This window comes from Corythoichthys intestinalis, chromosome 11 (genome assembly GCF_030265065.1).
Source record: "Corythoichthys intestinalis isolate RoL2023-P3 chromosome 11, ASM3026506v1, whole genome shotgun sequence".
Taxonomy (NCBI): domain Eukaryota; kingdom Metazoa; phylum Chordata; class Actinopteri; order Syngnathiformes; family Syngnathidae; genus Corythoichthys; species Corythoichthys intestinalis.
Window position 1 is genome coordinate 30,416,021 of NC_080405.1, and position 24,225 is coordinate 30,440,245.

Genomic DNA, 24,225 nt, shown 5'->3' on the forward strand with positions numbered 1-24,225 from the left:
GACACCATTCCGCTTCCCTGTTTACATGATATAATTTTACGATCTAATCGGTTTGGGAAAAGGAATATTCCACCCCTGTGAATCGGAATGAAATTCCATTCGGTTTGGGCCTGTTCATTCCGAATGAGGTGTTTATATGGAACACATTTATTCGGTTTGAACAAATATTCCGATTGTAATTGGAATATTTGGCTCCATGTAAACGTGGCAATTGACACCCTCAAGCAAGAGGCTAAGACAGAGAAAGAAATTTCTGAGCGAATAGGCTGTTCCCAGAGTGCTGTATGAAGGAACCTCAGTGGGAAGTCTGTGGGAAGGAAAAGGTGTGGCAGGAAACGCTACACAACCAAAAGAGGTGACCGCACCCTGAGAAAGATTGTGGAGAAGGACCGATTCCAGACCTTGGGGGACCTGCAGAAAAAGTGGACTGAGTCTGGAGTAGAAACATCCAGAGCCATCGTGCACAGGCGTGTGCTGGAAATGGGCTACAGGTGCTGCATTCCCCAGGTCAAGTCACTTTTGAACCTGATACAGCGGCAGAAGTGCCTGACCTGGGCTACAGAGAAGCAGCACTGGACTGTTGCTCAGTGGTCCAAAGTACTTTTTTCAGATGAAAGCAAATTTTGCATGTCATTCGGAAATCAAGGTGCCAGAGTTTGGAGGAAGACTGGGAAGAAGGAAATGCCAAAATGCCTGAAGTCCAGTGTCAAGTACCCACAGTCAGTGATGGTCTGGGGTGCCATGTCAGCTGCTGGTGTTGGTCTACTGTGTTTTATCAAGGGCAGGTTCAATGCAGCTAGCTATCAGGAGATTTTGGAGCACTTCATGCTTCCATCTGCTGAAAAGCTTTATGGAGATGAAGATTTCATTTTTCAGCACGACCTGGCACCTGCTCACAGTGCCAAAACCACTGGTAAATGGTTTACTGACCATGGCATTACTGTGCTCAATTGGCCTGCCAACTCTCCTGGCCTGAACCCCATAGAGAATCTGTGGGATATTGTGAAGAGGAAGTTGAGAGACACCAGACCCAACACTGTGAATGAGCATAAGGCCGCTATCGAGGCATCCTGGGCCACCATAACACCTCAGCAGTGCCACAGGCTGATTGTCTCCATGCTACGCCGCATTTCTGCAAAAGGATTCCCGACCAAGTATTGAGTGCATAGCTGATATAATTAATTGAAGGTTGACTTTTTTTTGTATTGGTTGGATGAAATATGCAATTTTTTTGAATAGGGATTTTTGGTTTTTCTTGACTTTTTTGCCAAAATCATCAATATTTAAACAATAAAAGGCTTGAATTACTTTAGTTGTCTGTAATGAATCTAAAATATATGAAAGTCTAATGTTTATCAGTACATTACAGAAAATAATGAACTTTATCACAATATGCTAATATTTTTGAGAAGGACTATATATATATCCAAAATGGTTGACCCCATTCTTAATGCCCATATTTCGGAAACTACTAGATGGGTCTACAATATGAGCGCCGCCTGTGACTCTGCACATGTCAAGTCGGTATTCGAACTCGTGCCAAACTCGCTGAAATTTCATGAAATTTTTGGTGCCAACTCCTAATTTGTTTTGTAGTTGGTGCCTTCTTTGCAAAATTTATGAGGAAGGCACGCTGCATTGTCTTCGGTGACTGAGTCCGAGCATACTGTAACACGCTAAATGCCTTTTCTTTTGAAGTTAACGGCATTTCGAAACCTGAAAAGATAGAAATGCCAAACGTCACACACAAAAACTTGAAACGTTTCTACACAAGCTGTGAAAATTTGAGGTAATTCCAACGAAAATTGTCAAAATTATTGACCAACAAAATGGGGTCAAACATTTTGGACCACCCTGTATATACATATGTATATATATATATATATATATATATATATATATATATATATATATATATATATATATATATATATATATATATATATACATATACATATATATATATACACATATATATTTGGATATATACCCTCAATATCTCCTTTTGATTCATTATAAAGATAAACATCTGCTCTTATCAAGGACCACAGAAATAGAATGTTAGCGGTTTTCGTTTTTTTTTTTTTTTTTTTTTTTTTTTTTAAGAAATTACTAAATTAAATTAAAAAAATAAATAAAAACAACATGTAAGTTGTATTATTAAAAAATATTTTTAAAAACAATTAAATACGTTATTAAATAATTTTCAGAAAAGGACAGTTTTTTTTTTTTCATTTTTAAGAAAAATGACATGACCCAAAATGTACAGGCTCTTCCTGTACAAAATAAACAGGATGTAACATATAAGTACTTTAAAATTAGAAAGGTAGTGACCCTGCCATGTCATGGTGGGCCATGGCATGTCATTTCCTGTTTTATTCTGTAAACTTCATCCTCCCCATGTCTGTGCACTTGCCCTTCCTCTTGTCAGGCGGACTCCACTGCAGAATTCAGGCAAAAGCAAAGGTTTTTCCGCTTCGATGCGGGAATGAGGAAAAAAATCAAACACAAAGCACTCCAAATGGAGGAAAAAACCAAGATGACAGTGAAAAACCAGGAAACAAGACCGACGTGAACAACATTGGTGGGAAAACACTTAGGCACAAGACAAGGGAGACGCAGACTATTTATTCAAAAGAGGTAATGGGGAACAGGTGGAAACAATGGGCAATTAAGTGACAAGTGGAAGGGCAAGTGCACAGACATGAGGAGGATGAAGCCTTCAAAATAAAACAGGAAATGACATGACACGCCCCACCATGACATGACGGACCCAAAATTCACAGGAGGTGACCCGGGATTGTTCCAAAATCATCAGGAAGTGACCAATGAATCCGAAATGCTTTAAAATCAGCAGGAAATTACGTATACAAAATGTATACCCCATAATGTGCAGAAAATTACCCAGAATTTTCCATTGACAACCATAGACAGCTATTTTTTTCATAATTGGAGGATGGGCTGTGAATGTTCATCTTTCAGCACCATTGATGGAGCTATACGTCCAATCCATTTTGATTGGGAGGGGAGAATTGCCCAATCAAAATGGATTTGACGTCTAGCACCGTCAATGGCATCCAATACGGTCATAGGGAATCGTCTCGCACCCACAGGAAAGGGAAGCATCTCAACGCAATATTTCCAGAAATCCTCGTTTTTCAATGCTGTTTTATGAAATATGTCTCACGTAACTTAGTGACATAAGTGTTCTAAATATTTAACCTTAGAGTTCAATGTTGTCTGTTTTTTTTCTTCCAGAGAAATCGTTAAGCCTACTATTTTGCATTTTTTCTGGGTGATTCAATGGCTCAAATTAGCTAGATGAGAGAATACAAGGGAAAAGTGGGGGTGACGAGGGAGCGGCGCGGGTGGACCAGCTCAGTTTTCAGGAATGCGTCTGGCGCAGGCTGAAGACCAGTCAGCATAGTGTGGTCACTGGAGCTCCCGCCCTCCTCTAGTGAGGCCCCGGGGAAGAAAGAGGCAGTGTGATGGGAAAAGGGGAATCTTTTGCCAGGTTTCAGTGTCATTGGCGGCGATAGTGACTGAAACAATTAATTGTCTATTTGACAAGTCATTGATTATAAAATGAATTGACAACTATTTTTCGGTGCCGATTGTTTGGGGACATTGTTAACCTGAAACCTGTCCAAATCCTATTTTTCCTTTTCATCTGAAATGTTCTGTTATTTATTTAGTTTGCACAGGCCACTCAGGTTGTTGTTGTTCTTGTGGACCTACTCATTTTTCATCGTCCTGTAATGATTGATTTTTGGAGCCTGATCTTTTTTTTTTTTTTTTTTTTTTTTTTTTTAATCGCGGCTGATTAATTAATCCTTTCAGGGACAGTGGTCACTACAGTGGAAGGCTATTCAAAAGTTGGCAGTCAGGACCTTTAACCTTTTACCGAGAAAGTAACTATTTTTGGTCATTTAAAGAAATATATTCAAATGTATATATATATATATATATATATATATATATATATATATATATATATATATATATATATATATATATATATATATATATATATACATATGTATATATATATATATATATATATATATGTATGTATGTATGTATGTATGTATATATATATGTATATATATACATATATACAGTATATACTTACACACTATAGATTGTGTTGATAAAAACTAAATTAATTAAATTAAACTGAACAAAAAATACACACTGGTTATGGCCACAAGTAGCACTAAAGTTTTTTCATAGTATTTAACTCATTGTTTGCCATTAATAGCAATAGTGCCATTGAATTGTTTAGTGCCGCTAGTAGCAGTCAATTAGTTAAATGAGTGCCCTGCAAGGCTTTAAAAAAAAAAAAAAAAAGTCAAAATTTGTGAATGAAAGGGTTACAAAAAAGACTTTTTATTTATTTTTATTCATTTTCTAAATTTAAAAAAATAAATCACCAGAACAAAGAAAAAACAAAATATTATCTGATTTCTGTAGTCCTTAATGAAAGTAGATGATTTTATAATTGATTCAAATGAGATTTTTGCAAGCATCTGCTTTTGCGTTGGAGAACTATGACAGTTATGTCGTTATACAATAGTCACAATCTACGATGGACTATCAGGGCCACACCAAGACAGAAAGAAAATAAATAAACCCACGAGAATAAAGTAATATGACCGTTTTAATCTTGTAATATAACATGAATAATGTCATACATTGTAATATTACGGGATTAAAATGGGATATGGGATAAAGTAATATTACAGGATTAATGTTGTAATATTACGAATTTACGAGATTGAATTCATATGTTGTAATACTAAGAGAAAAAAGTGGCAATATTATAAGATTAAAGTCGTAATTTTACGAGAGAGAAAAATCGTTAATTTCATGTAATATTAAGAGAAAAATATGGTAATATTACGAGAATAAAGTGATCATTTTCGTAACTTTTCATAATATGTATGGATGCAGTATCAGCAATTTAGCTAAATTAGCAACGACATAGCACTTCACTTCCTCCGTTAAAACGAACAATATTGACAGTATCAGCTAATATTGCTAAATTAGCAACGACATAGCGCTTCACTGCCTCCGTTAAAATGAACAATATTGAGAGCATCTCGTGAGTGACTCATGATATTACGAAGAACAATATTACAAATGTAATGTAATGTACAAATTTACATAAAATTACTTAACATTACTTTTTCTCATAACATTACAAAAAATTTCAAGTAATATTACAATTCATGACTTTTTCTGATAGTATCACAACATACTACTTCGGTCTCGTAAGATCATGACTTTATTGTTGTAGTCCTATTTTATTCTTTATGTGGTCCTAATAGTCTATCATAATAATCCAATTTTTCAGATTTAAAAAAAAAACAAAAAAAACATACATTTGTCATCATTCTTGGTCTGCCTTTAGGAATGATAAGTTTGATTGTGAGGTATTTCATTGCACTTTAACGCTATTGAATCATGCATTCAGATGATTAACAGCGTTTCACTACTCACAATAAGCACAGAGCGTAGGCTTCAGGCACAGATTCACTATCCCTGACCAGGAAGCTTCCATCCCTCCCGGCTCGCGCCAGCAAGTCCTCTGCGTGCACGCGGCTGATGTCGCGGTGATACCACGCTGCCGTCGCCATGGCGACCGATGTTTACCAACAGTCTAATTAAGGTAATCCACATGGGGAGGGCGTAACGGTATTACCGCCTCCAATCCAACTTCACTTCCTGGATCTTTAAAAGAAAACGGAAACATCCAACCAAAAACGGATGTTCAAACGGCAATTCGGTCGTCCCTGCCTGTTCAACCACAAACAAATATTCCTGCAAAACAAATAGAAAAAAATCCAAACCGAGCGCCGAGAATGGCAAAACAAATAGAAAAGCGTAGCAGATGCGAGTGGTGTCAGCGCTAATAGCAGACAGGCAGGCACGCGAGAAGAACCCGTTCCAGTTCGAATGACTTCCCATCTCTGTTGCCATATAAGGGAAAAGGAACAGCCTCCAAAATGTTCATCTGATGACTGTACTCTTCTTTTCCAGAGCCAGATTCCATTTCCAGGCAGTCCGGTCAGATGTGGCCGAGCTCTCCGAGGTCTAGCCCGCTCTAGCAAAGCGCGACAGTAGTCAGGAGAATTCCCAACTTCAGCAGTGTGTGAAATAGCAGATGACTTCCTCTGCCTGAGGCCCTGCCCAGTTTCTTTCCTGACATTCACAAAGAAAAATGACTTTGCAGATGTGCTGCCTGGCAAAGCTTGACTTTTATTCACTGCTTATTCCATTCAAGGATTTGTCCTTCCTTTCAGATTCTGTTTTTCAATTCTCCCCAAAATTTTCCTGTCCCACTTTGCTTTTCACTTCAGCATATGGTTATGATCAAGCCTGACGTGGAGCGTTCAGCCCTCCTCCTTCCCTGCTAGCTAGAGTGCACAACTCAGTTGGACACTGCTCGGCTTCATGTTTGCGCTGTGCTCAGCAGAAATGCGGCGAACAAAATAGACATTGTAACTTGGGTTTGAATGTGCTGTAGTGTTGCAATTCTCCAGACTGGGCTCCAAACCAGATTTTGAAGGTCTCAGGTCTTGTCCTGGTCTTAACTCCTAAAAGTTTCAGTCTTATTTTAGTCTCGAAGGCAAGCTTGGGATTTTTTTTTTTTGTCAAGACCAGCAAGTAATTTTAACTAACGACTGTTTTGATAGTTGAATCGTTGACTCATTGCTGAAATTTAAATTGTCCAAATCCTCTTTTTTGAGCCGCTTAAAGCAACACCAGGTAACTTTTTAACCTTGATAAAATATTTTCATGACATTTGTGATAATATGTTGACTGAAAACTAGTTGAATGACGCATCTTTTATATCTTGAGGGTGTCTATATCGCTTTCACCTGCGCTAGTTAACTTTTTTTTGGTAAACTGTTTATTGGTCACATGAGTCTCATGACATAATGAGGCATAGACTTCATGGTGTAATTGACGGGGCACGGGGCCGCGGGGCCGATAAATAGGGGGCCTACATTGTTGGCGTCAAAGCTGACCGAATGAAATCACAGACAAAGAGCCTTTTTCGTTGAAAATTATTGTGAATAAACACTAAAATCCCTGAATTCTTTATAAATATGGACGGAAAACAGTCTCGATTCTTGTTTAAAAGCAAAATAAACCGTGCAGGTAGCATTTATTTTACTTAAATATGTCGAATGTGCGGCTTGTCTTTAAGTTCACTGTGGCGCCGCCTTACCACAAGTCCACAACAAAGAGCTTTTTACGTTGAAATTCTTGTGGATAAATGCTTAAATCCCTGAATTCTTTATGGATATGGATGTAAAACAGTCTCGGTTCGTGGTTAAAAGCAAAAGAAACCTTGCAAATAGCATTTATTTTGTGTAAATATGTTGAATGTGCGGCTTGTCTTTGAGATGACTGTGGCGTCGCCTTACCACAACAAAGAGCTTTTTACGTTGAAATTCTTATAAATAAATGCTTATATCCCTGAATTCTTTATAGATATGGATGTAAAACAGTCTCGATTTGTGGTTAAAAACAAAAAAAGGTGCAGGTAGCATTTATTTTATAAATAAATATTGCGAACTATGATGCCAATGCCTTAGCGGCTAATTTCTCCATTTTTTTCACAATGTTTCAAAATGCATGCATGGTACGAAAAATATAATAAATACGTTGAATCCTCGAACAAATCACTCCTGAGACAATCCTTCCTGTTTGTATACGGTACAGCTTTCGTACTTTTTTGAACTGAAATCCACCATTAGTCCGCTGCGTGCGTGTATTTGTGAATAACTCCTCTTAATGTGGCGGCCCCCTGCTTGAAGGAGTTGTGCAGTGTATGGCCGAGCTGACCAGTCAATAATGATGACGTCTATGAATGAGGTGACAACATTAAAGCATTTTTTCCCCTTTTCTAACATACCAAAACAAAAAACAACCAAACTAAATGAACGAAAAAACTCCCGTCGAAAGCAAAAAACCTCAGCCCCCCCAATTTCCACGCCACATATTTATTTTTTTAAAAACTATGATTAGTGTTTCCCTTTGAAAGGGAAAAGGGCACCAATCAAGAAAAACTATATAGATATATACTTTGTGATTTCCCAGGACAAGTTCAAACATCCACACAAAGACGGCATTCTGTGCTTCCAACATATAACAAAAAAGGGTTCCTGACGTCCTTAAAGGACCCAGCTGATTCACAGAGCACCAATGTATTTTTTTCCTGTTTGAGAAAATATAACATCTCTTTGATCCAATAGGCTTGCGTAAAGAATTAGCCTCCTAGCCAGCAAGGTTGAAAATGCCATAAGGTCCCCCTTCCGAGTAGGTAGAAAACATGCTGCTGGAAACACACCATACATAGCAGTCAAGGCATTTGGAGCGCACTAATTAACTTTGAGGAGGGTGGCAGTAACCCTACCACACAAAAAAAACTACAAATGTGCTGACTGCTTTACGGAATAGGTCACTCCACTCTTTCCCCATTCATTATAAAGATGGAAGTCAATGTGAACGCTTTCACGAGAATTCTGCAAAGATGGCAGAGCAACAAGAGACAAAAAGTTTTGTCCGAGAAGGAAAAAAAGGGTGTCTAGGAATTTCAGAATAAACATTGGCTCGGCTTTCACTCGCTGGCATTAGGCCCCTATCACCCTCCCCCCAACAGAACTCGTCAACGCTGACGAGTTCGGGTTCCGTGGGGGGGTTAGCCACACAAAAACACATGGTTGATAACCGTCATACTCTATTGTTTAGCTACAACTGGATTCATTACCTTATCCTGCAAACAGCCGCTGGAAACAGAAATGTTGTTTATTAAATCTGCAGGTGACCGGGAGATTGATTTTTGATTGAATGATGATTTTACGACGCTGTGTGATTGTTTAGCGATCCTCATGGGAAACGCAGTTTTCCTACCACTTTTGTCCACAGGCGTCGCTAAAATCGACCAAAACTGAAAAGTTACCAAGTGTGCTTTAAACTTTTTTTTGTTTGTTTTCAATTAAAAACAATGTTTACTTAAAAAGATTTTAATAAAAAAAACAAAAACAAAAAACAACAGTAAATATTTTATACAGTGTATAGTACTGTAGATCACAGGTGTCAAACTGGTGGCTCAGGTGCCAGACCTAGCCAGTCACTCTATTTTGTGTGGCCGGCCAAAGTAAATCACCAACCTGTAGCAACTTTTTTTCCCCCTGCTCCAATGAAATTTAAACAAGAGGACTACAAAAATCAGAGAATAGTGAATAAAAGAATTGAATATATTTTTTTTTACCTTTAAAGAATGGTTTCAAATGAATCAAAATAAAATACAGAATATTTATATATTTATAAAAAATAACTTGTGGAAAAAAAAATTAAAAAGATAATTATCCTTTTTATCTTTTTATTGAAAACCCCCCCAAAAAATAAAAGAATATTTACTGTACTTGTTATATGAATTGAAAAAAATGAATGAAAAAGGTAATAATTATTTTTCTCTTTTTTTGTGTGTTTTTTTTTTTTTTAAATTAAAAATGGAAATAAGCTAAACTAAATAAGCAATTTAAACACATTGATACCAAGCAGAGGCATATTAAACATTATTTACATAGTAGCCTACTGCATATAGAGACAAAAATAAAAAGTATTTAAAACAACACTCAATACTACTCACTGTCACCGTTTGCCGTTATCTATCTGCAATTTTCACGTGATTTGAAAGCTCTTGCATTCCCCCTTAAAAAAAATTTAAAAAGCGTTTTGGTGGATAGATGGCTGTTATGTAAAGGGTTATGTTTTGCTCTAATTTGTTTTCCCTAGTTGTGCCTGTGTGAGGTCACATATAGTATGGTGTTGTCCCTTAATCCCCTTATGGTTAAGCCGGTTCTGTTTTAGGCTCACACTTAATATAGACACTCAACTTTGCTGGGTGTTCCCAACAGCCTTGTGAAATCACCTTGTCTTAGTTAACACGGACTTAGGTGAGTGAAACTTAGCTTGTGTAACTACAACAGTAACAAATTCTTTTGTTTAGATAAGTCAAAAAAAAAATCTGTTCGGGACTTGAGCATCTACTGGACTGTCTCAGGAAATTAGAATACACAATATTCTAATTTTTTGAGACAGTCCTGTGTATATATAATTTCCTGTCTCAGGAAATTAGAATATTGTGTATTCTAATTTCCTGAGACAGTCCTGTATATATACACAGGACCGTCTCAAAAAATTAGAATATTGTGTATTCTAATTTCCTGAGACAGTCCAGTATTCAAGTCTAGACTCAGAAGTCTTTTCTATTTGCGTAATGTAACACCATGAAGATGGTGTGGTAAAACAATGCCTGATGGAAACCACAGAATTGTTGGTTCCACCGGTGCAGTCTTTCCCACGCTTTCGCAGCGCAAAAACAAAATTAGAAATCGTGAGCTAGACCACAATATACATGATGTATTCACTCAACATCCACATACGTCTGAATCTGAATGTTCATTCGCCTCCTCCTAGTCAAAATGGATTGGACCTCTAGCGCCATCAATGGCAGCCGTTTTTTTAAATGAGTGCACTAGGGGTTAACTATGCGGGTCTCTGAGCACAAGGCTATTGTAACAGCTCTGATTTAGGATGTCATTAGATTGTATACCTAAATAGGTTTATAATGATGCCAGGCTCATGTAGTGTATCATGGGTATTAACCCTGACTTAGGGTCAGGACCAACATTTACCTCTTGTGATCCTCCAGCGCTTTGGCACAAGGCCACGAAAGGGTGAATCTGTGGGTGGATCGATGCCGGATTTTCACACATCTTCAGCCAAGACTAAAGGATTGATTAATGAGTAGGTGGATTTTGTGGAAGATTTGGACACCTTGACAGTGGAGGTAGTGAAAATGTTGATCTCCGTTCAGCTGAGGGACAGCGGCGAGGTTTTAGCACAGTGGTTCTTAATCTCGCTAAAGGTACCGAACACTACGAGTTTCACAGGTGCACTCACCAAATCCTTCGGAATTTCACAATAAAGCAAGCAAGCCATCATCTATGTGAATATCTGTTCAAATTTCCTCCAGATTTTGAATTTACTACAACTAACTTAGCCTTTTGCTGTTGATTTTCACGTTGGAAAATGAAACTCTTATCATTTCACACTGTTCCTTTTTTTGTTTTCATGTCTACGTTCTCATTTTGTTGTTGCATCCTTGTATGAAATTCTGTTTTCATGGCATAAAATGAAGCAAATGGGTTTTATTCGTGTTTGTTTTTTAATTATCTACACAGTTCACGTTGTATGTACAGTAGGTCTGTAATACTTCCTCATTCCAAGTGCTAATCAACCTTCCACTGAGCAAACCGATTTCTCCTCCCATTGGATAGAGTGGCAGCAGTTGAAAGAAATGGAATAGAGCCTGTAAATTGAGGGCAAACCAGTCCAAATCCTGGTTTAAAACGCCACTTTGACTAGATTTAGTCAGTGTATAAAATAGGTCTCTGCATTTCTTAACCTTCACCAAACCCCTGAGGCGTACTCACCGAACCCCAGTTAAGAATCACTGCTTTAGCATATCACAAAGACACAATAGGCAGTTTGATTTAGTTTATTGTGAATGTGTAGACTTAAGGCAGGGTTTGTCAAGCACATTTTTGATGAACAAATGTTCAATTACCCCTCCTAGTCCAAATGGATTGAACATCTAGTGCCCCCAGTGGCACTGAAAGAGTCACAGTCGATCCTCCCACTTTAAATGAAATGGACCTCAATCTTTGTCAATAGCAGCCAATGAATTAATTTTGGGTCACATCCTGTAGATTATGGGGCTTTTACAGGTCAATTCCTGTTCATATTGGGTCATTTTTCCCCACATTCAAAAATAAATGGGGCCATCTAAAATCAATGGGGCTGTCAAATATTGGTGGAACCAACATTTTTTGCAAAAACAGTACACATTGATCCCTTACTACTTCGCGCCCTATGTCCATTGCGGATTTTTTTCAATTACCAAATAAATAAATAAATACAGATGAGCTCTCCTGATCCGATCACGTAGTCTCCCTCTCCCTCCTGCTGCTTTTCTTGGTCTGGCAGTGCACTTGAGTTGCTTATTAAAGTTAACAATGATTGACAGACGTCAAGGTTTGATCTGATATGCTTGGAAGCCAAAACTTCAAAGCAACATGGGTCAATCATCGTTTAGCTTGTTAAACAGTTGCTGTGGCAACTCGCTTTGTGTAAGTGAGCAGCGTGAGTGGATTTGAGTGGACTCACTCAATGAAGCATTTAAGACCAGCATTTTTCTACTTTATTATTGTTTAAAAATAATTAGGTGGGACAGTAACATGCTTAAAAAGTGTTGTAATTATTACATTTTATGTGCTTAAAAACCATTTAATAATATATCTATATACATAAAAGTATTTTTTTCAAGTGGAAAAAAAACATGTCTTATATGTATCTTCTTTCAAATGCAAAATCTGAATGGATACATTGAACACCCACCCCGCTCCCAATTTTTAAAAATGCGAGGGGGGGGCTACTTTGCGGTTTTTCACTTATCGCAGTGGGTTCTGGTCCCCATTAACCGCGAAAAACAAGGGATCACTGTACAAGTTTAGTGCGCCATGATTTCCTGTTTTTTTTTTTGTGTGTAAATTATGTCAATTAGATTTGAAAAAAGAATAGGATGAAATACATTTTAAAATTTGAAATGTGGGCAGGAAAAAATACAAATCTTATATGTGCAAAAACGGTTAATCTACTTTTACTTTGAAAATAATGCCTCAGTTATATATTGGTAGCTACACAAAATAACGGCATTTTATTTTCATTTCCGGTAACACTTGGCTTTAGTAAAACCCATAAATTCACGTAAAAAGGTTGCAATCTAAACCATACGATTCACAGAACTGAATCTCACAGTTATTTCTTTCAATATGTGCACTAAAAGTTAATGGCTTGATCAAGGAGCCATCTGTCGCCTTAATAACAAACAAATCCTACTAATACCATCCTAACTGGTATAATTCAAGGCATAAAATTGCGTGACCAGGTCACTAACATGGTTTAATAAAAACGCGCTCTCTCGTCTTTTTCTTTGGAGGTCATATAACTGTTTCCTTATTTTTACACCCTGTGAGTACCAAAACTGCAGTGTTGTAATCAATTAATCAGATTTATCTCAAACAACCTTCTTTGAGACACACTTTAAGCTGAAGAGAGGGATGTGGAGGTCAGAGGTCACACTATAAAGGCGTCGGTGAGGGAGGGAAGCGCACTCGTACACCGTCGACAGACGCGATCGTTACACAGGAGAGACTGACACAGGTGAGTGAGGTGCTTCTGGATGGAAAAAATGTTCGTTGGATGCACAAAAGGCTAATATTTGACTTGTATTTTTATGTTCCAACTGTGCAGATTTGTTCATTTTGCCATCATGTCAAAGTAAGTGTTTGAAAAATGTCATTGTCTGTACAATAGGGCTGCCACAAATGTGAACATTCCTTCATTTGTTCATCCTTCCGCTTTGATTTTAAAATCTTTTTTTTTGCTAGCACAAGTATTAGTTACTAGTTTTTTACTTGTAAACGTCCAATCCATTTGAAGTGGGAGGGCTGCCAATGACAGTCAATGAGTCCATTATAAACCATTATGGAAAAGAAAAGCACGTGACAAACATCCATGAGTATCAAATGGGTAATTTGGTGTTCTAGTATTAATACTGATTAATCAGATTGTGGCAATTTGATCAAGCTAATCGGCCATGTTTACAATACAACAAGACAAGATTTAACTAGATTACTAAACACATAACATACGAGAAGACCACGATGGATTAAGTGTTCGCTTCAACCTTTACGCGATAAGCACAAGGGTTTATTTTACAAGGTTATGTCATACTCAATGATGAGGAATCAATGGTAGTTTATAAATTACGATAAAACTGCATAACAGACCAAATTTGTGTTGATTTTGATAAAATTGTGTTTCCTTCTTATCCAGAGTTTTCAAGAAGACCAGCGGCAATGGACATGTAAGTAGCCTTCTGGGTAACTTTAATGCTGGGGTCTTAAACATGCAGGCCAGGGGCCAATTGAGGCCAACGTGACAAAAATTTGTGGCCCCCTACTTGACATCAAAGAGTAGTCTGAGTGTGGCCCACATGTATTTTGTCATGGGCATAAAAAACAAAACAAAACATATGAATAATTAAATAAAAAATGAATTAATTGAAAATAAATATATATATTTTTTTAATTCCTAAATTCCATTTACAAAAATTCACAATTAAAAAGAAAAACGTGTGATTTGCGTGTATTTTTCCATAGAATTTTGAAGTAAAAAAACAAAACAAAACGTAATTATGTTTGTTAAAAAATAATAATAGCTTCAGTGAGGTAATATCTTAACAAACTATAACAAACTTTTCTACATGCTTGCATTTCTGTTTCCATCAGATTGCCTTGTACTTGGGCAAAAGAGACTTTGTGGACAACGTGGATTCAGTGGAAGTGGTTGGTGGGTATCAAAGTTTTAGCCTGGCAAGCCAGCCTAACTTTTGCCATGTACAAGACATATGACAAGTTAGTCTGGTCTCCTACGGTTTCCATTGGATTTCCATTCCTGTTTAATATCAACAGTCAGATTACAGCACGCGTGATGGAGTGGAGCGACGGGAAATGTTTTTTTACATTCCTGGGAGTTTTGGAAGGTGATGGGCGGGGTTTTTTTTGTTTGTTTGTTTTTTGCTCGTTTATAGGACAAAAGACTGCCTTTTTTCAACGTACAATCTAAAGTCTCATTCGATACGCGAGTGAACATCACACTTTTCACGCACTGACTTGCTGTCAGACTGAGTCAAAGGCAGACCTAACTTGAATCGCAAATCTTTTGAACTGACTGTTAGCATTTGTTGTCTTTTCCAAATAAGTACTGTACATGACGATACACTATATTTTTCCCACAAATACGGCACAGCTCATCGACTACAACCATCAGCGAAAGTTGCATTAAGTTGTATTTTGTACATGGCCACAGTCAGCCTGCCTTGCCAGGCTCCTTTTATATCTCTGTGTGCATATAGATTTCCCCAAACAAGTCGGTTGTGTACACGCAGAAAACACCACTTTTGTCTTTTTGCTTCAGCTCATTGTCATGTGAAAATGGCCTAAGTTTGTCCCATAATGGTGTTCAACCAGTTCAGCCCTTTGCTTCCCAACTAAAACTCATAAATAAGCCATTCAATTGCTACGTTTACATGAACACATTTATTTAGATTAAAAACCGGAACGGACTAAAATTACTTCATTTACAGACTAAATTTGGATTGTTATGACCAGACCAAATCTATTCCTATCGAAATTTTATTTCGAACCAGAGGCGTGGTTTATAACGATTTAAAATCCAATAAGTGTACATTCATTTCAAAATTTCGGAACAAATCGTCTGCAATGTCAATGTATTTTGTTCTTCCCAGATACAAATAGAAGCAAATGAAGCGAAAGACATGCTTGGTGAAAGACTGTCTGTATCCGGGACAAACATGTTGCTGAAAATTTTAAAAGATCTTAAATTTGTTGAAAGACTTGACGATAGAAAAACAGGAATAATATGTGAAATAACACTACATTTAAAGTACAAATGACGGTGCGATATTTTGTTGGTATGAAAGTCACTGCAGCTTCTTCTTTTACTAGTATTAGATCAATCTGTATATGTCCCGAAAATTTGTTCCAACCGAAACTGTGTTGCATGAAGACGACAATCCTAATTGGATCACTAGTTTTAGTGTGAATCCGATCGTAATTTTAATCTGAACTCTGATCGGATAAATAAAATTTTGTCCATGTAAACATAGCTATTGACAGCGATAGACGGCGAATCCGTTCGAATTGGAAGAATGGCAAAGAATGAACGAAGAGTTTTTTCTTTCTTCGTAGATGGAGTTGTTAAAGTGGACCCTTCCGGACTCGATGGCAGAAAAGGTATTTGATTATCACTGTTCAAATGTTCGCCAGAACTTGAAATTTTAATGATCACATTTCTGTTTTGTAGTCTTCGTATACCTGGCGTGTGCCTTTCGCTACGGAAGTGAAGATTTGGACGTGATCGGACTGTCCTGCAGGAAAGATATCTGGATAAATCGCGTTCAGGTGTACCCGCCCACTGACGGAAATGCGACCAAATCGCCGATGCAGGAATCCCTCCTGAAGAAAGTCGGAGAGCAAGGGTGTCCCTTTTCCTTTCAGGTGATATCTTTTGCCGACAATCGTGACTCATTTCTTCGCCATCTAGGTGAATAGCTTGTTCTTCTGTTTTCAGATGCCACCAAATCTCCCCTGCTCAGTTTCCTTACAGCCTGGACCCAATGATTCCGGCAAGGTATTGATATTTTCTTAAATAATCAATTTTAAACCTTTATAGGCCATGTAACTATTTTTTTGTCATTTAAAAAACGGCTATATTAAGACCAGGCGCCCACATACTTGGATATCACATTTTGGCTCATGCAGTATTGACATTTAATCGATCTTTGTAGTATAAGTGTGGCCTAAATGAGCCAAAATGTGTGGCCACATATTTAGACAACAGGCATCAATCATAATTGTATATATAGATTTTATTATTATTATTATTAATGATTTTTTAATATTGTTTTCGGTATAAATATAACTATAGATACATACAATGTTAATATAAACAAAATTAAATTGGATAAAAATAGAAATACATTCTGATTATGGCCCTCAACATGTCAATAAATTATAAATAAGATAGCAAAAATAAAGACTAACAAACATTAAAGAACATAAAAGAAATTAATATAAATACTACAATATTTAGTTTTTAATTATATTGGGGTTTTTTTTTTCATTTAGAAAAACTTTAAAAAAAGGAAACTACCCTAAGTTTGATTTTTTAAAAACTAAATTAGAGAACTTATTGATGCAGACCATACATCAAAGTTTTGTATGTATGCTGGAAACTGTTCCTATTTTTACTCAAATATTATGCAAACTGCTTTGTAATTTCTGCAACTCATTTAATGAAAATGTTTTGAGGGGAAAAAGTAGTCCATTTTCTCTGAGACGAAAAGGCTGCCTTTTAACAGTCCTCTATAAGCATGACTGGTTGCCATTCGTTCACTCGCTCTCCCAGTTAAAAAAATTGATTTTATGTTTAGCGCCATCATTGACAGCCATTGAGTTAAATGAGTGCTCTATAAAGGCTTAAACTTCACTCCGACATCTTTCCTTTGCAGGCTTGCGGAGTGGACTTTGAGGTCAAAGCGTACCTTGCCAATGAAGCAAATAGCGCTACCGAAACCATTGAGAAAAAGTATGTAAGCGGTGTTTCTTTGTCGAGACAGTTTTGGGATTCAGAGCAGTCTAAAGAAAATGTCTTCCTTAGGGACACTTGCCGCCTGATGATTCGAAAAATCCAGTTCGCGCCAACAAAAAACAGTGCCGGACCCAAGGCTGAAATCACCAAGCAGTTCATGATGTCAGACAAACCCGTTCACATGGAAGCCGCTCTCGACAAAGAGGTGTCTGAAAGTTGTTTTAGCATCCCATCAGTGTGATAAAATGATGTACTTGAATCGAATCATGTATTTTTCAGGTCTATTGCCATGGTGACCCCATCACCGTCAGTGTAAAAATCAACAATGAAACCACTAAAATTGTGAAGAAAATACAAATCATAGGTGAGGATATGGAATTTCCAAGTTTTAGATTTAGTTTATTTTTCTTAAACCCTTAAACAATTTAGTTTTTTTTTCTTCAACCGTCTATATACAGTGATACCTCGACATACAATCGCTTCAACATATGATCTTTTCAACACCCGACGCAAAATTTGACTCGCCATTTGTTTCTACACCCGACGAGATGCTCGAAATACCACGATTTATGCCAGTGCCACAGTTTCTTTGTTTTCTGACGGACGCATGGCGGATTTTCTTGTGAGAGAAATCAACATGGGTTTCAAGATTGTTAGAATAAGAGGTAAAAAAAAGGAAAAATGTGAGGCTTACCATTGAAATGAAGATGAAAAAGGTAGAAAAATATGAGCGTAGTGTGCGCGTTCGTGAACTGGCTCGACAATATGGCCGTCTACAATCTCGACGGTCCTCCTCCGACCTCCATTCGCCAGTCTTTATAAGTTAAGGTGACAATTATTACGATTGTAACATCGCCAAAAAAAAAACGCCAGCTTCGTAAGGTTTTTAATAATTTATTTCAGAACTTGTGCAACACAACATGCTTACTGTCTGCCACAGGTGAACATGAAAAGTGAAAGTAAAAAGTCTTCTCTCACTCTGTCCCGTCAGCCACACATTTGTCAGATTAGAATCCAAGGATTTAGTGTAGGTTTTCGGGCTGTGGAACGAATTAATGGAATTATAATGTATTCCTAAGGGAAAATCCTGCTTGACATACAAACATTTCGACTTAGAAACAAGGTCCTGGAACAAATTAACTTTGTATGTAGAGGTACCACTGAAATATAGGTTTATATAGAGTTTAAGAATGTTCTAAAATTAGAGGTGCAAATTGATGACAACAAAAGTGGAGAAGTCAGTTGGTTTGGAGAAAAACTTATTGGGGAGAAAATTTAGGGGAAGAAAATAGCCATTTTAAAGAAAACTTTGAAGGCGGGTCATCTATTTTTCATGAAAAAGTTTTGGAGAAAAAAATGCTCATAAATATGATAATTTAACACAAGAGATTTTGTTTAAATCAGCCGTTCTTTACAAAAAAAAAGGGGGGGGGGGGTATAATCCGATTTTTATTAAAGAAATTCTGGAAAAAATACCCATTTTTAAGAAAACTTTACGGAAAAAAATAATAGTTCTACACACCTGTGAGACCAACTTTGAACTATATGTGTAAGCAACATTTCCACAAATAATAGACCTAAAAATATCTTTGGGTAAAGCCTTTTACTCCTCATTTTTAGTCGAGCAGCTGACAAACGTGGTCCTGTATTCTTCTGACACTTATACCAAGACTGTCCTCACGGAGGAGTTTGGGTAAATCTTATTCATGTATCCCATCGGGCCTGTCAATGAAAATGGGGTTTCACCAGTATTTTTGCCACACAGGGAAACAATTAATGCCAACTCCACGTTTGAGAAGACCTTCCAAGTGACCCCACTGCTTGCCAATAACAAAGAGAAGAGAGGACTTTCCGTGGATGGTCGGCTAAAAGACGAAGACACGCACCTGGCATCCACTACTTTGTAAGCCACAGCTTAGGCTGAGCCCATGATGTTTTTTTCATCCGCTTAGTAGGTGGCATTGATACAGTGCTACGTTGTGTCATCCACTTATCGGGTTTTAAGAGCAAATCCTCAAGCTGTGAAAGGTCAACTATTCCTGTCTTCCCGCAGGAGTCAAGATAATAAGGAGATGCAAGGAATTATAGTGTCCTACAAAGTCAAAGTCAACCTAATGGTGTCTGGAGGAGGGTAAGTGCATACAACAGGATAAAAAAGTCTTAGATAGCATTATTATGTGAATTGAAATCATATTTTGAGACAATTCAACTATATACAACTATTTGGCAAAGCGCAGATGACGAGAAATTAGTCTTTTAATTTGCCGTTTAGCCACGCCTACCATTATAGGGCTCTAGCGTCCCCAACAGGAGGATGACGTCGGCAGGGTTATGGTTTCATCTGATTTACAATTCAACCCATTAAGGGGGAATTATTCAGAACGAGGAAAATGCGACAAAGAGAGCAGTAAAATGTCATTGTTTCAATCTCTCTACTCCAATATTTTTACAGGACATTCTTTTTATCCAAGTATTTTTCCCCAATTGCTAAATAAATGGTATGGTCATGACAAAAAACAGTCTTGTGCTAAATGGAATATGAAATATCAAAAATTTATTCAGTACTACATGGCAAAATTACTCCATAATGGTCAAAACTGTCGACTTCACCTTTACTGTCGCACCTCCCGAACTATATTTTAGGCCACCGTAGTTAGTCTGGCTTTTGTCATTTCCATGCCCAGGCTTCGGAGAATGTAAACAAACCAAGAGGCGTGACAGCTAGCCGACATGCTAACCCGAACCGAGTGATGTCTCAAAGTCTTATTTTCGCTTTTCAAAGCGAAAAAACTAGCTCGGCTCACGTCACAAGGCGGCGGGGTTGTCGATTGTCTTCGCCGATCGGCAACCCACCCCGCGGCAAGCAAGTTAGAGCTCGTCGTTCCCCTGCTGCGGGCAGAGGACACGTTTGCGGGGAAGCAGCTGGACAACGACAGCCGGAATAATCGGCCAACGTCGGAGGAGCGCATAGCTGCCACATGGTCAACACGAATATGGCGGAAAATAATGCTTTACTACACGGCGACGACGTAAATAGTGAGAGAGTCATACGAGAGCGACGTGCAGTTGTTGTGGAGCTAACATGGCAGGATGTGTCTGAGAAGAACTTTTCTACATGTCCGTCCATGATCAAACGCAAGTAAATAGTCCTTTATTTAAAGAAAGTTAGTAGTGTTTACTTTGTAATCGCTGTATTTGCGGTGATTTTTAACACAATGTTGCAATTTCTGATGGGGTTGAAATTTGACAGAATACCAGGCACACAAAGAGGGCAATAAGCCGAGTATAGAGGGGGGTTGTGCGACAAGCTGCCGGTCGTCTGCCGAGTGGCATTCTCGGTGGACAATCAGCCACAAAATGCAAGCCACCTCCGTATTAAAACGTGTGCCATGACATGATCCCAGTATTTGACATCATACCAAATACAATGTTTACTCACTTCCTCGTAAGTCCAATGGTCCCACAGTAGTAGGGCTTGTTTTGGCCAATACCAATAAATGGGAACCTTTTGAAACCCAAAAAGGCTCCCACACCTCTCCATGCTGCAGCAACAATTTTCTGCAGCACATTGATTAGAAATAAAATCAAATGTTTCATTCTTAAATACCGGGTAATTATTATTTTTAAAATGTATATTTTTTACTAAATTCCTCCTTTTTATTTATTCATTGTATGTAAAAAAAAAAAATCTTTAATATCTGAAATGCTATCTTAAGTATTTTTTTCTATTTTATATATATTCTATATGTTATACATTTTTTAATCTTTTTTTTATTTAGGATTTTCCTATTTCTTTTAGTAGTTACGTTTTTCAATTGAATTTTCTACAATTCTACATGTTATCATTATTGTTATTATGATTTTCAAGTACTTATGTATTCCCCCAATGCTTTTCAATGTAAATTTGTTCAATATAAATTATGACATCAAAGTTAAAAATGGATGGATAATTTTTTTGATCAAAGTTGTGCCGTAATGTGAAAACTAAGAGATTATTTTATTGTTTTCCTCCCATAAAGCCTGCTAGGTGGCCTGACATCGAGGTAAGTAGATCTGAACTTCATGTCACATTTTGGTAGATTACAAGTGTGACCTCCATGACCCAAAATGTGATGTCCACATGATGTCTAGGGTTGCCAACAGTCCCGGATTCCGTGGGACATCCCATAGATCATTATTTTCACTTTTTCTTTGTTTGTTTGTTTGTTTGTTTGTTTGTTTGTTTGTTTGTTTGTTTGTTTGTTTGTTTGTTTGATTGATTTTTTGGACACTTTTCACATCTCTAAACAATACGATTTTGGCTAACGAATGTATATATATATATATATATATATATATATATATATATATATATATACATACACTATTAAATCATTGCCTTTCATTGGCAATGATAGAAGTCCCATTCGTTTAAACTTGACTATGAACGCTCACGTGTCAACAGCGCTAGACATCCAATCCATGGACGTCCAAAATGGATTGGACGCCTAGTGCTGTCAATGGAAGCCAAAGAGTTAATATACATGACTTATTTTCCAGTGATGTCACAGTGGAGCTCCCTTTGACACTGATGTCCCCGAAGCCAGCCGGTAAGCTCAGATCTTTTTCTAACATTTTCTCATCCCAATGTGTATTTCACGACTTATTTAATTGGCTGTTTGTCCTCTCCGCTGCGGCGCATGGCAGAAGTGTAAGTTAACCCTAAACGCATCCATGTGGTATTGATGCTGGCAATGTGTTGATACCTTTTTCTTTTCTGTGTTTGTGTATTTTATGAACTACAGCAATTTGGACTAAAGGCCTCTGTAGTTCAGGTGAGGTCATATCAGATGCAGCATTTTCTGCTAGAGCGCTAATGTTCCGTTTCCTAGTTTCTAGCCTTCTTTTTGGACATACAAGTGTGAAAATATGTTGGCTGTCAACTGTAATTTCCTCTATTTCTCAATCTTTCTAGCTATGAGCTAAGATATTTAACTAATTCTATGCTTTGACGGCAAAACACGACCATTCCATTTGAACTGAGAGAGGCTGGTTATAAATGAACGCCACAATTAATTGACTAATAGAAAACTAATCAATCATTAAATTTATTGACTATTATTTTCAAGAAAAGTCACTTGGCCCACCAAGCTTATAAAGTACTGGCAAAAACCCTGGTTTATTGTTTTACATGACACGTGTCATTATCGCCATAAATAGACCTGTTCCTGCATTGCGCATTTTGAACAGCAGATGGCGATTGATTTCCGTATACTTGCTACACTGAAGGGATTGCATAGTAGTATATCCAGGCATATTGATATTGTAACATTAAGGGGCCCATATCGTGATCGAAAAGAATCAGTTATTAGTCCACTATCGAAAAAATTGTGGCAGCCCTTGATACCTCAACCTTCCTATGTGTGATTGCAGAACGGACATCACCATCGAAACCATGGACGACTAAGACGTCACGTCGCCCTTATTACAGTCAGCAGAACAAGGGAACTTAACGACAGTGACGGACAAAGGTCACTGCGCCCTCACTTATGTATTTCTTAGAGGAATTTCTGCATCACCGAGTCTAAACTTTGTGTGAAATTTGAAAGTTTTGTATAGAAAAAAAAAAAAACAGACACAACGTTGTTTTGACTTTGGAAATGTCTCGTAGGATAGAACGTGAATATTTCTGTCAAATTGTTTGACTTCAAAGATGCTCTTTAGCACTAATAGAAACAAATGATGAGTGAATGTTCATGACATGGCAACCAATGCAGCTCTTCATGACTGAGTGTTTTTTTTTTTTTTTCAAATGATAGTAGGGATTAATAAAAAAAAAAAAAAATTCCTATCAAATATTTACCTGTCCATTTTCTTTTGTCTACCTAGCGAATGTTCATAACCCTTTTGGGGCAATCATTGGCTGCCCTCCCAACTCTAATAGTTTGGATGTCTATCACTTTCAATGGCAGCCAATGAGTTAATATTGTGGCCTACATGACTCAAAATGTAATGCCCAAATATGTGGACACCAGTTTATTTGTTTGTTTTAAATACAAAAAAGTAGTCGCTTGCCCTAAAAAGGTTTACTCATTTGCTGCCGTTGACAGCGATAGATGTCAAATCCATTTGAACTTGGGTGGCTGGCATTTAATGATCACGTTTCAGCAGGAGCGCTGGAAGTCGCTCACAGCAAGGGGTGCTGAGGTTACTTTTTCCCATCCAAAAACAGCAGTTTCGGTCCAAATTTATCATGGTCGCGCGTTTTCTCCATATAGGCCTTCAGAGTATCTGCGGGATCTTTAGATATAATTTTTTTTTCAAGTCTTGAATCCAATCATTTGAATTTACGGCCTTAAAATGTCTGAAATACTCGTAAAATCAAATCTTGGAAATCATCAGTCAGAACGAACCAAATTTACGTGTGGAGTCCCTCAAGGGTCCATTCTTGGACCACTCCTATTTAACATCCATATGCTTCCCCTAGCTCAGAATATGGGCCAGTCTGACATCTCCTGTCACACCTATGCAGATGACACACAACTCTATATTTCTGTGTATGATTATAGTCCCATAGTCTCCATGAGTAAATGCATTCATCAAATCAATGAATGGATGTGCCAGAATTTTCTCCAGCTAAATGTGGAGAAGACATAAGTGATCATTTTTGGGCCAAAAAAGGAAAGGTCAAAGATGAGCAGGCACCTAAGCACAATGTCACTTACAGCTACAAATCAAGTCAGAAATCTTGGTGTGATTATTGACTCAGACCTAAAATTTGATAGCCATCTAAAGTCAGTCACTAAATCTGCTTATTACCACCTAAAAATATAGCCAAAATTAAGGGTCTTCTGACTCAACAAGACATAGAAAAACTTACGCATGCATTCATTTTCAGTAGACTGGACTATTGCAATGGTATATTTC

At 37.5% G+C, this 24,225-nt stretch overlaps 2 protein-coding genes across 4 annotated transcripts in view; one reads left to right on the forward strand and one right to left on the reverse strand.

Annotated features, from left to right (window-relative positions):
- Positions 1-6,665, reverse strand: part of inppl1b (inositol polyphosphate phosphatase-like 1b) — a 51,156-nt gene extending 44,491 nt beyond the window's left edge. For both annotated transcript variants that reach the window (XM_057849947.1, XM_057849946.1), the window contains exon 1: positions 5,503-6,665. In XM_057849947.1, the coding sequence (XP_057705930.1) occupies positions 5,503-5,639 (137 nt within the window). In that variant the 5' untranslated portion in view covers positions 5,640-6,665. The remainder of the gene's footprint in view (positions 1-5,502) is intronic.
- A 6,397-nt stretch (positions 6,666-13,062) lies between these two features.
- Positions 13,063-23,116, forward strand: arr3b (arrestin 3b, retinal (X-arrestin)). 2 transcript variants are annotated; one of them, XM_057849948.1, is made up of 17 exons: positions 13,063-13,305; positions 13,396-13,422; positions 13,981-14,011; positions 14,436-14,496; positions 15,918-15,962; positions 16,033-16,226; positions 16,300-16,359; positions 17,240-17,316; positions 17,389-17,524; positions 17,599-17,683; positions 18,940-19,012; positions 19,085-19,222; positions 19,373-19,450; positions 21,339-21,362; positions 21,859-22,009; positions 22,104-22,133; positions 22,732-23,116. In XM_057849948.1, exons 2-17 carry the CDS (start codon positions 13,415-13,417, stop codon positions 22,858-22,860), a joined length of 1,320 nt encoding a protein of 439 aa, XP_057705931.1. In that variant the 5' UTR covers positions 13,063-13,305; positions 13,396-13,414; the 3' UTR covers positions 22,861-23,116. The 2 variants fall into 2 exon arrangements, with proteins under 2 accessions (XP_057705931.1, XP_057705932.1); XM_057849949.1 differs by lacking the exon at positions 21,339-21,362.
- Positions 23,117-24,225: the final 1,109 nt, after the last annotated feature.